The sequence below is a fragment of the Glycine soja genome, chromosome 8 (genome assembly GCF_004193775.1).
Source record: "Glycine soja cultivar W05 chromosome 8, ASM419377v2, whole genome shotgun sequence".
In the NCBI taxonomy this organism is placed as follows: domain Eukaryota; kingdom Viridiplantae; phylum Streptophyta; class Magnoliopsida; order Fabales; family Fabaceae; genus Glycine; species Glycine soja.
The window spans coordinates 12,664,469-12,678,569 of record NC_041009.1 but is presented as its reverse complement, the minus strand read 5'-3'; the positions used below and the strand labels follow the sequence as shown (position 1 = coordinate 12,678,569).

Sequence of the window (14,101 nt, the reverse complement as noted above, 5' to 3'; positions counted from 1 at the left end):
ATTTTATTTACTTGCTTCTGGACACTTCGATTGCTAAATAGCGGCTGAATTTGTATTCGATCGCTAAGGCTTAGCAACTAGGTTTTTGCGACGCAGATGAATTGATCTCTATTTCGGTGGCTAACAGTTTTAGTGACCGAATGTAACGATTTAGAGACCAAATTATTTGGTCTCTAAATCATGTGTTTTTTTGTAGTGCTCTCAGATGTTGCGTAATAAAATATTTTATGGATGAAAAATGCAATTGAGAATTTCATAGAGATCAAGAATTATATGAAGATATTAAAGACATTATATATTTATTTGTTTCCTTATGATTATGAGATATCATTCGTCTTTATCTTTATTTTTTTTTTGTGAAAAAAGAATATATAAATAGTTTTATACCATCATTCAATTATAAACCATCATTTAAGATAAATTTGTTTACTTTAATAAAATTATCTTAAAAGTCATATTACCAGATATTTCTAATTGAATAACTTTGTCAATGCCATTAAATTCTTTTTTTTATGATGGTAGTTATTAATTTTCAGAAATAGTTCTGTAGACATATTCCACAAATTAAATATTTATTATTCAGATATGAGAAACACAATTTCTGCAATACCAACATGGAATAATTTTGATTCTTCCCGCGCGGTAACCTAGACCCCTTTTCGCATCTCATCATTTTTTCTGAAAAGCAAGTAATTAATTAAAGAAAAACCTTAACTAGTATCTGCCTAATCTTAATTATTTAATGAACAGTAGTCAGCATCTAGAAATAAGAAAATGGAACACTAAAGCCGGCCAGTATTAATGAAATAATGTCATCTTTTGAGTGTTTTCAAATGAAATCCGAACACATTGTGCAGTGCCGGCAACTTTTTCCGTACCCAAAAAAATCCAAATGTATAGTAGTTACAATTAATGTAGCCAAGAGTCAAGGAACGGAAAGAACAAAATCAACTTAAAACACAGAAGGCCCACTAATCTTCTGTTAAACAATTTTATTTGCCTGTCACTTTGAATCTTTTTCACGTATAATTTTTCATTTTTTTTTGTAAGATTATATATAGTAGTGTTTTGATGTCGTTTAGGCTTTTGGGGCTTAGTCCAAGTGGTTAGAATAGAGTGAAACTTCTAATATCAAATCATTTTTATTTTCTAATATAAGATTTAAATATGTTAAATGATTCGTTTTTATTTCGAGTTTCTAATAAATTTTTTGACTGTATTAGATTCTGGTATGTTAAATTTTTTATTTTGAATCTCTCTTGTTACTTAATTGAAATAAAGACTCAGAACAAAAATTAATCATTTATTACAAACATAAAAATATATTTAAACTTTAAAATAATAATAAGTTTGTAGGACAAGCCTTGAGATCGAAAGGGGTAGCCAAGTTTGGCAAGTTGAATCAATCTCACTTGACTAAAGACTAAATAGTGGAGAGAATGAAAGGAGACAAAGCAAAGATGGTTACAATAATCCGTGACTTTTTGAATATGGCTCCTGTATTTTGTAGAGCCGTAAGTTAGACATTTACCCTCTTTGACCACTATCAAAGACATATATATGTTTGTAGAAAGACCAAACTTAGCACAAAATCGATTTGCCTTGCACGCCGGCGAAGAACTAAACAATTAATTGCATCATGAATCATGATTAAGATCACTAAACAGTTTTAGCTTAACTGCAGGGAGTGACGTACTTTTAATGAATGGAACCTTAAAAAAATAGTAACTCCATAGGAGAAAATATATTCAAGGATCACAATCTAAAGCAATTTCAAATAAACATTCGTTATTCCATCCATAATTTAAAGAGTTTAACATGCATTTAATTATATGTTGCAATTGTTTTTACACGGTCAATTAATGACTCTTCAATATGATTTTCAAAATAATTATTATAAAAGTTAATTAATTAATTAATTATACTTTAGTGTAAAACATTTTTACACTGGGTGGTGTATCTATTATTTACTTTTTTTTTGGAAATTTGATGTTTTCTAGTCAAGAATCAAATATTAATATCTCAAAGTACTGAAATTTTAAAGAAATAATTCACATCTTCTAAGAAATATTTTTTATACACAAATCGATTTAAAGATTGAATCCTAAACGTCTAAACCACATGCTTCTTTGTTCTATGATGTCATTAACGCATAAACAATTATTAGCAATATATAATATTAGTGCAGTCCATTACTCTTAACTTGTTCCTTTCTAGATGAATCTCCAATGAAACCAAAGGAAGTGTCAAGTGCACATAGTCCAACCAACAAGCAAACAAACAACAGAAAAACAAGAACTATCTGGCCGATGAAGCTGCTGACTCTTAAATAAACCACTTCAATCCATTTTCAAAACACACATTAATTCTCGTATATAAATATAACAGTAACTCCATATTAATCCATCTCAACCATAAACCAATAGCATTCCAAACACAAGCATCAATGCCTCGTACCAACACCATTACTATGACAAAACTAGAACCAACACTCTTTTTACTACTACTTTTCATGTTGTCATGCCTAATAACAGTGAACAATGCACACTCAACAACAATCATCAACGTGTGGCCAAAACCAAGAAACCTCACGTGGGCCCCACCATACCAAGCCACCCTCATTGCCTCCACATTCACCATCATCACCACCACAACTCCCCACCACAACAAACACCTCTCCGCCGCCATCATCCGCTACCAAAACCTCGTAAAATCCGAGCACCACCACCCACTTGTCCCCCCAGGGGTGAACATCTCCACAAACCTCCCACCACTGAATTCCCTCACCCTCACTGTCCTTGATCCCGGTGCAGGACTCGTCCACGACGTGGACGAGTCCTACACCCTCTCCATCCCCCCTTCTTCCTCCTCAGCCACCCTCACTGCAAAGACCACGTGGGGAGCCATGCGAGGCCTGGAGACGTTCTCCCAGCTCGCATGGGGCAACCCCACGTGCGTTGCAGTGGGGGTCCACTTGTGGGATTCCCCGCTCTACGCCCACCGTGGCATCATGCTTGACACTTCAAGGAACTATTTTCCAGTGAAGGACTTGTTGAGGACAGTGGAAGCCATGAGCATGAACAAGCTCAACGTGTTCCACTGGCACGTCACGGACTCGCAGTCTTTCCCATTGGTCCTTCCTTCGGAGCCTGCTTTGGCTGAAAAGGGTGCTTATGCCTCTCACATGGTGTACTCACCAGAGGATGTGAAAAGGGTTGTGGAGTTTGGTCTTGATCATGGGGTTCGTGTTATGCCTGAGATTGACTCACCTGGTTAGTTCAATTTCCCTTTTCTTTTGAGGTTTGATTGGTTTTTGTTTGTCTCCTTATTTGGGGCACAAGTTGCATTAGAAAGATTTCAGCTTCAACAAGAATGCTAAATTAGTGAATTAATTGACATGTGTTTGATTGTTACCCTGCCTGTTTCTTTCTTTCTGTATGTTTGTTACTTCAATGAATTCACAAGTTGTATGTAAATAACAGTGCTGGATTAATTGATTAATATTTAATCATAATCTCCTTTCAAAGTTGCATAAGATAGTCTACTACTTGTTTAATTTCAATAATTTCATAATAATAGTTGTTTTTTTTTCATCAGAACCTTGTTCCAGTAAATCCTAGATGACATTTTGGTTTTGTGAGGTATCGGTGTTAATTGTGTTTGTCAAACTCAAACCAAATAGGCGAAGTTAGAACTTGTGTATTAATAACTATAAATATACGAGAACGAATAAGATTTTTGAAAATTTGTGTATATCAACAATTCAACATTCCTAAATGTTTGTTTCTATCAGTGGCAGTTTTTGGAAGAGTTATGTTATTTATTTAGACAGACAGAACTTAATAACAGATAAAGAGGGGATGTGTTTCTCATCAAAAGCAAGAATCGCACTAATTACTTCTTGTCCCCCCCTTATGTTGCCTTTTGTGTCTTTTAAGATGCTCGTTTTTGAAATATAGGAATCTGTTTTTAAGTATGTTTATACTTTTTTTTTCCTGTCAGAGTGCTAACCAATGGGTAGTTAAGGGACATACACTTGCCATATAGTAACCAATATGTGCATTATCTAGAAAAGTCCAAACATTGATGAATTTTGATACCAAAAGTTTATGTTGAAAATATCTGAAACATCAATTGTCACTGTGTCCCATTGGAACTGCTTGATCCAGGAATTGAGTTCGAGCTAGGTCACTTTGCCTAAACTTAAGCTTATGACCCCCCTCCCCAAACCAGGTCATAATACACTTCCTTTGTAACAAAAAAAAAATGTTAAAGTTTAGGTCTTCATTCTGATCAACAATGCAACTTTTTATACTAAAGAAGAGTCTGAGCTATTAAGCTGGATCTTAGATCTCTTAGATAAAGAAGATTGGAATCTTACTTTTATTGGCTAATTGGGGGGGCCCTCCTTCTATTGTGATCCTTAGTGTCTCTGCTGATAAGGCATAAATTTTGTCTATTAGGAGTTAGTGTTTATTAATGAATAAAACTTGGATACAATTTCTTACGTTTTTTTGGTCATGTTCTCTAATTAGTTGAAGTTAATTTCATCTTAATAAAGGTTTGCAATAAAAGTCAACATACATTTCTGACATAAAACTCTAATTCTGATTGGAGAACAACCAAACAGTAACTAAGTTTTGTCCTTTATTAAATATTATAATCATAAGGACAACTAACAAATTAATTAGGCTTTTTTTTTATATATCCAAGTTTCAAACACTGTTTTCAAAGTGTTACTTATTCTGATTGAAAAATATAGCTATCATTTCCTCTTTCACTTTTACAAGATAGTGATTCCAAGAATTGTGATGATCATTGACTAATAAGGAACCACATAATGGCAGGGCACACTGGATCTTGGGCTTTAGCCTACCCTGAAATTGTAGCTTGTGCCAACATGTTCTGGTGGCCAGCAGAAGGTGACATTCTTGCTGCAGAACCAGGAACAGGTCATTTGAACCCTCTAAACCCCAAGACTTACCAAGTCCTAAAGAACGTAATTCGTGACATGACAACGTTGTTTCCAGAACCATTTTACCACTCAGGTGCTGATGAGATTGTACCAGGTTGCTGGAAAACTGATCCCACAATTCAGAAGTATCTGTCAAATGGTGGAACTCTCAGCCAAGTTCTTGAGAAGTTCATCAACAACACTCTCCCTTTCATAGTGTCCCTCAACCGAACCGTCGTCTATTGGGAAGATGTTTTGCTAAGTGAAACAGTCCATGTGCCATCCACAATTCTTCCCAAGGAGCATGTGGTTTTGCAGACATGGAACAATGGACACAACAACACCAAAAGGATTGTTTCCTCGGGGTATCGCACCATTGTGTCGTCATCAGACTTCTACTATCTGGATTGTGGCCATGGTGACTTTGTAGGGAATAATAGTATCTATGATCAGCAAAATGGGGATAACAAAGACAACGGTGGCTCTTGGTGTGGACCTTTCAAGACATGGCAAACCATATACAATTATGACATAGCATATGGGTTGAGTGAGGAAGAAGCAAAGTTGGTTTTGGGTGGGGAAGTGGCACTTTGGACAGAACAAGCTGATTCTACTGTTTTGGATGGAAGAATTTGGCCAAGAACTTCTGCGTTGGCTGAGTCATTATGGTCAGGAAATAGGGATGAAAAGGGTATGAAGAGATATGCAGAGGCCACAGATAGATTGAATGAATGGAGAAGCAGAATGGTAAGTAGAGGAATAGGTGCTGAGCCTATTCAGCCACTTTGGTGTGTTAGAAACCCTGGCATGTGCAACACAGTTCAATAAGTGTAGTTGCATTCTTCCTTTTTCATGAAAATGACGAAGAAGAAAAAAAGAAGCTATTCAAGCAAATATTTTCTTACTTTTAATTTGGTTTATAGTGTCCAATTCATGTGTAGGGCTGGCTCCTGAAAGCCTATTGTTTTGTGATGAGTGATTGTAGTTGTCAAAGAATACTGGTTTTTACATCAATTTAAACAATTCTTGATTTCAATTGATGTTGCAACTTAAGGTGTTGTCTAATATGATTAAATTTTTACCAAATGGTGTCTTGAGATGGTTGTTGGTAGATTAACATTGTAATCGATGTTTATGTTGGGGTCTTAGGTGTTTGCTGTTCTGTTTTATGTAGCAAGGAGAGAAAGTTGGATCAGCATTAGTGATGAATGATGAACTTGACTGTTCTTTCAAATTTTATGACTCACTGTTCTTTTTTCCTTTTTTACTAATTAACTACTGACCAGTGATTTTTTTTATTATATATATTCATGGGCAGATAGGTAAATTACATCTTGTGGAAACTTTTGAAATAAATTCATTAATGAACCGAGCAAGAATAACAGTTTAAGATGAGCATGTTGCTCATCCCTTTTACCTGAATTAGTATAGTATGCTCTGTTTATAGGGGAAAACGTGTATTTTCAAATGCAATGTTTTTTCTTGATTTGATATTATCACATTAACTAATAGGTTATTTATTATATTTTAATGAGATATATGATGTCTTAACACACTAGTTAAATGAATATTAAATATAAATAAATATTCATAAAATTAATTATTAATCAAAAAGTAAGAGGGTATGGTTAGATTAATTTTATGATCGAATCCATGATTGGTTCATGTTGGATAGTTAGGCTTAAAATAGTCATTTACTCCTCAAAAGGAAAAAAAAAATAGAAAAAATTATCCAAACAAATGCAAAACAAAAAAATTAAATATAGGGACCAAAAATTATTTAAGAAAAAAAAGTAATTTTGGTTCGATAAACTAACTTCCAATGTTTGGTTCAAAATGTTAAACACAACTTGCGTGAAATGTATTTACAAAAATATGTTTCATGGATTAGGTTCATGTAAAGTGCAGTCTATATTTTAGAGGGTAATTGCGCACATCTTGAACATTGAGAATATATAATAAATGATTTAAATCGTTACCAACTTACCATTAATTCAAATATGTCACATTAGTTTTGCTCTCTAAAAAACAAAAAAAATTATATTACTATAAATATTATTACCTTCAACATTATTATCATTATTATTATGGTCAATACTACCATAAAATGATAATAATGATGACAATTACAGTTACAATAATAATGATGAAGAAGTTGATAATAAGTAACTATAGATGGCATATTTTTTTTTAAAAGATAAATTTAATGTGAAAAATTAAAATTAATTATAATGATTGAAACTATTTATTATTATGAATAATTAGAATATAGACACTTTATCTTCTAAATTGAAGATTGCACTTTAGAAAAATTCAATCCATATTTCATAGATTAAAATTTGTACCCTTCATGAAATGGACATGTTTGGAGAGAGATTGATTTAATTATTTAAAGAAATTATTGTTTATTATTATTTAAAAATTTCTCCGAGAATTGAAGAAAATCTAGAATAATTGAATCAAACACTCGTTTTTGTCAACCTGTCACACACTACAACTCCGTTGTCCTTAATAACCTTCTATCACAAACCTTGAAACACAAGATAATTAATAAAAAATCTGGTGGTTTAAGCTCAAATCCATGCAATGTTAATGCACTAACAAAGCCAGGTTTAAGTCAACCTTTTCCTTCCGATTGATGAGAAATAGTCCCACAATGCCCTCTGTCCTCCTCTGTTGGTGATGTCAAAATCAAAACAAACAAATAAATAAATACTTTTTTCACACCGAATCTCTACCCACACATTAAAATATGTGTAGATATGGAAGCAAACCCATCCTTAACAAATGTATGTCAAAATCTTCTAGTAACCAAAAACCCAAAAAACATTTTTTAAAAAATACTTAAACCAATCATGTTGAATATTGTCAGATCACCAAAAAAAATGTTGAATATTATCTAGCGCGTAGTTTAAATAGAATTGTTTCAGTTTAATTATTAAGTTCGTAAATTATACAGCTACATTAAATATATTTAGAGATATTTTCATCGTGGATAATAATTCTATTTAATATATAAAAAATTATCTTCCATAAAAAGATTACCTATCAAAGATTAAGCTAAAGGTAGACCTGCAGGGGCCATAATCCCCACCCCCCAATTTTTTTTTAAATGTACTTAAATTACTATAAAAAAATATTTTATGATCCCCTAAAATTAAAAATAAAATTATTGAGAAAAAATATATGAAAATCACTATGTTAGTTGACTCTTGGGAAAAAAAGAGAGAGGATAAATATAAGTATGATAGAAAAAGAAAGATAGTTAAAAAAGTGTTAAATGTGTATTTATTAGGTTGAGGTGTCCACGAATAACTATTCAAAATTATTTTATTCATCTGGTTTATTTCTTTTCTTTCTGACAGGTTTTTTTTATATACAATTATTTTTATACTTAATATAGTTATATACATTTTTATTTATAATAAAAAATATTATATATAATATTGAATATTTTTGTATATTTTATGTATGTGGAAATTTAGTTTTCTTTACTAATTTTTTTTTCTTGGTTCTCTTGAACTGAATTTCTGACTAAGCCCCGACGACACCAAAGGTCTCTAAAAAATAATTTCTAACTTCAAGTTTTTGAAAATACCATATTTAACCTTAAGAATAAGAAAATTGTTTGAATTCTATTGGTAAAATGAAATAGGTTATTTAACCCATTTTTACTTGGAGTAAATTATGGAAAACCTTTTGAATAAATTATAATTTACAAGCCTAAAATTAAATATTTCTTTGCTTTCTAGAGTTCCCAGAAACAAATTAACGAAACCTTCACACTCCCATGTGAAGCAAGAAAAGAAGAAAAACTTCACTCCCATGACGACTAAGTCAATTTTCCTCTCACGCTCTCTCTACGCATTCTAGAAAGAAAGAAACCTCGTAACACTAACGTTATATACTGACACGACCCATGTGTTTGCTTTCTTTTTCCTTCTTTTCGTTCAAAACTATATATACTTTCTCTCTCAGTGTCACACTTTCGTTATTCTCAACACCACTTCCAAGATCCAAACACAACAACAATTTCCGTTATGAAACGCTCCGCAGAATTCGAGTTCGATTTTCCCGCGGCTGTTAACTATGTTTCCGGCGGCGTCCCCAACGACGTCGTTTTCTGCGGCAAAGTCATAACGCGCCGACCCGAAGAAGTTGAAACCCGGGCGCTGTTGAGGTCGGAAACCTCCAACGGGTACGTGGCATGGCTCTGGTTGCCGTCCGGGAGTGAGAGCCGCCGGCGCCGGAGGAGCGAGAGTTGCCGGAGGAGACTCGCGCTATAACGGAATGTTTGGGACAGTGATGAAGTTTCCGTTGCAGATGGAATTGAGTGACATTAAGATGAGGCAGGAGCGGAGGGAGCTCCCTCCGCCGCCGATGCCGATGCCGATGCCGAGTGTTGCAGCGAAGGGCGGCGGCGCAGAGAGCTGCTGGAAACTGGTTTGGCTGTTGAGGCGTCGGGGAACGCTCAAGAATGCGTTGTTTGGATGCCTTGTTCCCATTGTTTAGGACTTTTATTTTTTATTTTTTGCTTTTCTTTAATTTAACTATTTTCTTACTTGTTTTTAAAGAATTCCTTGATTATTTATTTATTTAGTTGCATACAGAGTGTGTTTCACACCACCACTGTTCTAAAATAAATAGTTGTTGTTTTACAACTTTAAAGATAATTAAGAAAGTTAAATTGAGTAAATTCATAATGTATTTTTATATAGATATCAAGGAATCTAAAACAGTTCATGTGTCATATTTAACTAACTATATTAAACTGTCACAATATAATATATGAATTGATAATTTAAAAAAGTATTTATATTATCAAGCTTTTATATATATTATTATCTAATGCTTGATCGTGTAAAATGTAAACTAAATATTGCTTTTTATAATAATTATCAAGAAAATTATACCTAGCATCAATTTTAAATGATAGTAGATATATAATTTTTTTTTACAGAGTGTGCACAGAAATCCAATGAGTATCGTTCAAAAAGAAAAGAAATTAAATGAGTATATCGTCAATTTTATTTTTTAAAATAATACCTTATCTTCTATGTAGTTCATATAGTTTTTTTTTTTTAAAAAAATAGTCCTAAAAGTACTATAGATCGTGGTAAATAGTAAACAAATCATTGGTCCCCGAATTTTACTAATTAAATTACACAAACTTAGGGACTTAAATGATAAATATTCAGAACTATTTAAATAATTTTATTATTTTAAAGACTACTTAGGATACAGAGTGAAATATACTTTGAGAACTAAATTGGTGATATACTAGAAATTTAATTAAATTAATTATGGACTAATCTTTTTTAATTTCTTCTTCTTTAGAACTACTACGTATTTACCTTCTAAGAAATCACCGATCTCTTTGACCCTGTACTAGCTACTTTAAAAGCATTAGTCCCAAGTCCATTTATAAACAAGAGAAACAAAACATGTCTAGACAACGTGGAACTCTTGTCTTTTGAAATACCTTTAAAATACAACAATCACTAGAACACGGTGTGATAGTAGCGGGTGGATTGGGCTTTTTCTGCAAGGCAAAAGGCAAAGTAATTAAGGGGGTAAGGAAGTGATATGACAATTGGTAGAGATAATGACAACTTATATTAGGTGATTATCTTGTTTCAAAGGAGGTGGTGGTGATTACTGGAACATGGTGTAAAATGATTTTGAAGTGGAACTTAGGTCATTGCATGGAAGAGTAGGGAACAATTTTATATTTTTTGAACGAATTGTAGACTCGATGCTTACATTGCACACTGGTTCAAAGTTCAAACAGATTTAGGCCCAAACTTAAGGGGTTTGTAAATTTTAGGCAATATGCCTTTGACAAACAAAAAAAAAAAAACAGACAGCAATGGTGGACATTGGATGCAAAAAGTACCCCCATGCATGTGGGGGTAATCAAGTTTGGAGTTTCTACTTACAAGTCATATAAAATTCTTTTTCAAGAGTCTCGTAATCATAACCATAAAGAAATATGTGTATCGGCATTAATTCTTGATTCGCATGTTGTAAGACAATTTCATAAGAGACGATTTGAATCCGACAAAACAACATACAGAAATATGTTAAATTGATAGTTATCAATTATTCTTTTGCCGGTACCAGCAAATGCTAATCAATTATTCTTTTGTGCAGAAAAAAAAATGTTTTATTAAGAGAAGTTGTACTTAATTTTTTCAGCCCTCCCGACTCAATTTATTTGTGGTTTATGGTAATTTGCACATTTTAAAAGAAAATAATTAATTGCACCATTCTCATAATAAAATAATCTTATTTGTCACCGAATATAAAAAGAGAGACCGAATCAAAAAATCTTATTTGTCTAAAATATCCTTATTTGACTTCTGTACATTCTTTGAGCATATAATTAAGAGCAACACCTCTCAAGATTCACGTTATCTTTGCATGCACTAGTTATGACAAACCTACCAAATACGTACACTATAGCCTACTTATTATGGCAAATACAATGTAGTTTCTCGTGATCTTGTTACTTTTTCGTGATTATTGCGGCATGTGGATCCAAAGAAAGTGACAAACCGAGACAAGTTGGGTTATCAAAAGACAAGGTATGGAGAAAATTGAAGATAAGGATAGAGTCGTAAAATATGTTAGGGAAAGGAAAAAAAAAAAAAAAAACCTACCTTACTTCAAGCTAGAATTCGATATTCGCACCAAATAAAAGGGGCAACACATATATATTGTGTATATGAGAAGGTGAATGGATCTTTTAATACCCATTTTCACATGTGAAATTTTGTCTCTGTTCCTTTTGACTCATAAATCTTTATAGTAAGTGAAATCTTATCAAATTTTGCAAATATCTTATAAAAAGAGAAAGAGGGGGAGATAATAAACACGAGATTTTCTGCATATACTATCAGGTGAAATCTTTATATGTGTGAATTTATTCTCATTTTGAGAAGAGTTATTTAAATTTTTACGTAGAAACAGTAACAGAATAAAGAAGAGTGAAAGGAGACAGACAGAAATTAAAGAGAATTCTGACTTCCAAAATCCAAATTTCTGAACCCCATTTATATATATATATATATATAGACCTGAAACTAATTATTACTATTATCTGTTGTATTGTAACAATTACTTATTATTCTTCTCACATAATCATAAATATAACCCATTCGTGAAAATACATAATGAGCCATATACTTCAGTTTTAAGACACAATAAGAAGACAAGGGATTTAGATCTCATGGCCCCAAATGTACTTATAAGATAATTATGTCTTTTAATTATATATAGTCAAAAGTTTTTTTTTTGGATTGATGCAAAGTATTTTTTGATTTTATTAATAATTGATTTTTTATCAACGACCAAAAATTTGGGCCTATGTTGTTATCATTTGTATTTTTTATTCAAGACTTCATCCAAAACCTTAATTAATTACAGGATTCGACCTCTATTCTACTCATATCAACAAAATGCTGAAATATAGCCAAGAGTTTAACGATCTCCAATTCTAATCGTCTATATAGAAAATATTTGCTTATCAAAATTCTGTCTCTTAAAATATTAAAAGATTAATCTTTAACTCTCACCAGCTATATTGATACACCCAAAAATCATGGGTCCATGCAAAACTCGACGCTGCAGTTTGTTTTCTTACTGCGCGTAAGGAATCATTAGCATCCAAAAGGATTTTATATGCATTGAATGATAAACAAAATAAAAGTTTAAATTTTTTTGGAATCATTGAACTAAAACCACCACATGTGATAGTGTTCCTCGACCGCAGTGTGGTGCAATTTGAAAAACCTTGATCAAGACACGTGAGTCGCAGGTCTAGCTGGAAATAGTATGAACCCTACATGTCATCAACAGTGAACTTCATTGATAACAATTTGAATTTTGAGAACATCTCTGTTATTCTTTTTATATTAATAGTAAATTCAGACTAACTTTTACTCAAAATAATATTATAAAAATCAGAAATTCTGTTGCCAGCATTTCCTTATCCAAGTATATATATGTTAATACTCGACTCTTTTTTTCTTAATTATTATCATCTTATAGTTGTAAAAAAAAAGATTAATTAAGCTTTCTTTTTATGTGCAAAGGTATCACCATATATAAACAAAATGGTCCATGAGAGATTCAGGTCAGGCTAAACTTATCCATTTGATAGCTCTGTGATACCTAAAATATGTTTGTGAAGTGCAAGCGTATGCTACGCATAATAATAGTGAATCTAAGTTCGAATATCATACCCTAAGAACTAGTCATGCCCTCATAATAACTTAATTCGAAAGAAACTAAACTATTTTTATTTTTAATCAATAGTTGACAAATGTGTTCAATTACTTTGTTAGAAAATAATACTCTAGAACAAATAGAGACAATGCAATGAATTTATAAGATAAGGAGATATAGGATTACAATAAATCTTACAATTGAATTCCTCCAATTGTACATTAATTGAATTGAATTCTCAATGTTTATCAATGACTAACTTGTTAAAAGATTTTGGCCAAACATTTTCAGTAGTCTTTCTCTTAATTTAATTCTAATTTGATCAATTAAGAAATAAATTACGAGAAATCACAAGTACATAGAGAATAATAATAAGAAATCCCTAAAATGTGTTTGGTCAATCTTCATTCTATAGGATTCGGTTGTTCTATAATTTCATTATTAATGTGAAATTTATCACAATTACACAAATAACTAAATTATAGATTGATTAAGTCTAATAAAAAATTAGGCACAATAGAACAACATAATTGATTCAATAAAGACAATTTCAATTATGTAAACTTGGGGTTCATCTATATATTACATCATAATTCATAATCCTTAAAAGAGGGGTTTAGTCAATAGTTACAAACAAATAAAACAATAACCTTTGATACGTGAGAAAGAGAAGGGAATAAGAAAAATTACAATTAGAAGGCTATGCAATCTTCCCCCTCGCCTTCTTCCCAATCCAAAAGAGTTCCCACAATATACCAAGACATTCAGAGTCAAATTTTGTACACAAAGCAAAAGATGAGGTGTTTTGGATGAGTACGACCGTTTGTGGAAAATCTGACGTTGTTTTCCAATTCTTGAGAATCAAAGCATGGATGTGTTGGAATGAGCAAGACCATTCTCCCAAAGACCATGGTCTTG

General features: G+C 32.2%; 1 protein-coding gene across 1 annotated transcript; it reads left to right on the top strand.

Moving 5' to 3' along the window:
• The first annotated feature begins 2,401 nt into the window (after positions 1-2,401).
• Positions 2,402-6,021, top strand: LOC114423047 (beta-hexosaminidase 2-like). The gene is made up of 2 exons (XM_028389655.1): positions 2,402-3,272; positions 4,848-6,021. The coding sequence occupies exons 1-2, from the start codon at positions 2,447-2,449 to the stop codon at positions 5,780-5,782; spliced, it is 1,761 nt and encodes a 586-aa protein (XP_028245456.1). The 5' UTR covers positions 2,402-2,446; the 3' UTR covers positions 5,783-6,021.
• Positions 6,022-14,101: the final 8,080 nt, after the last annotated feature.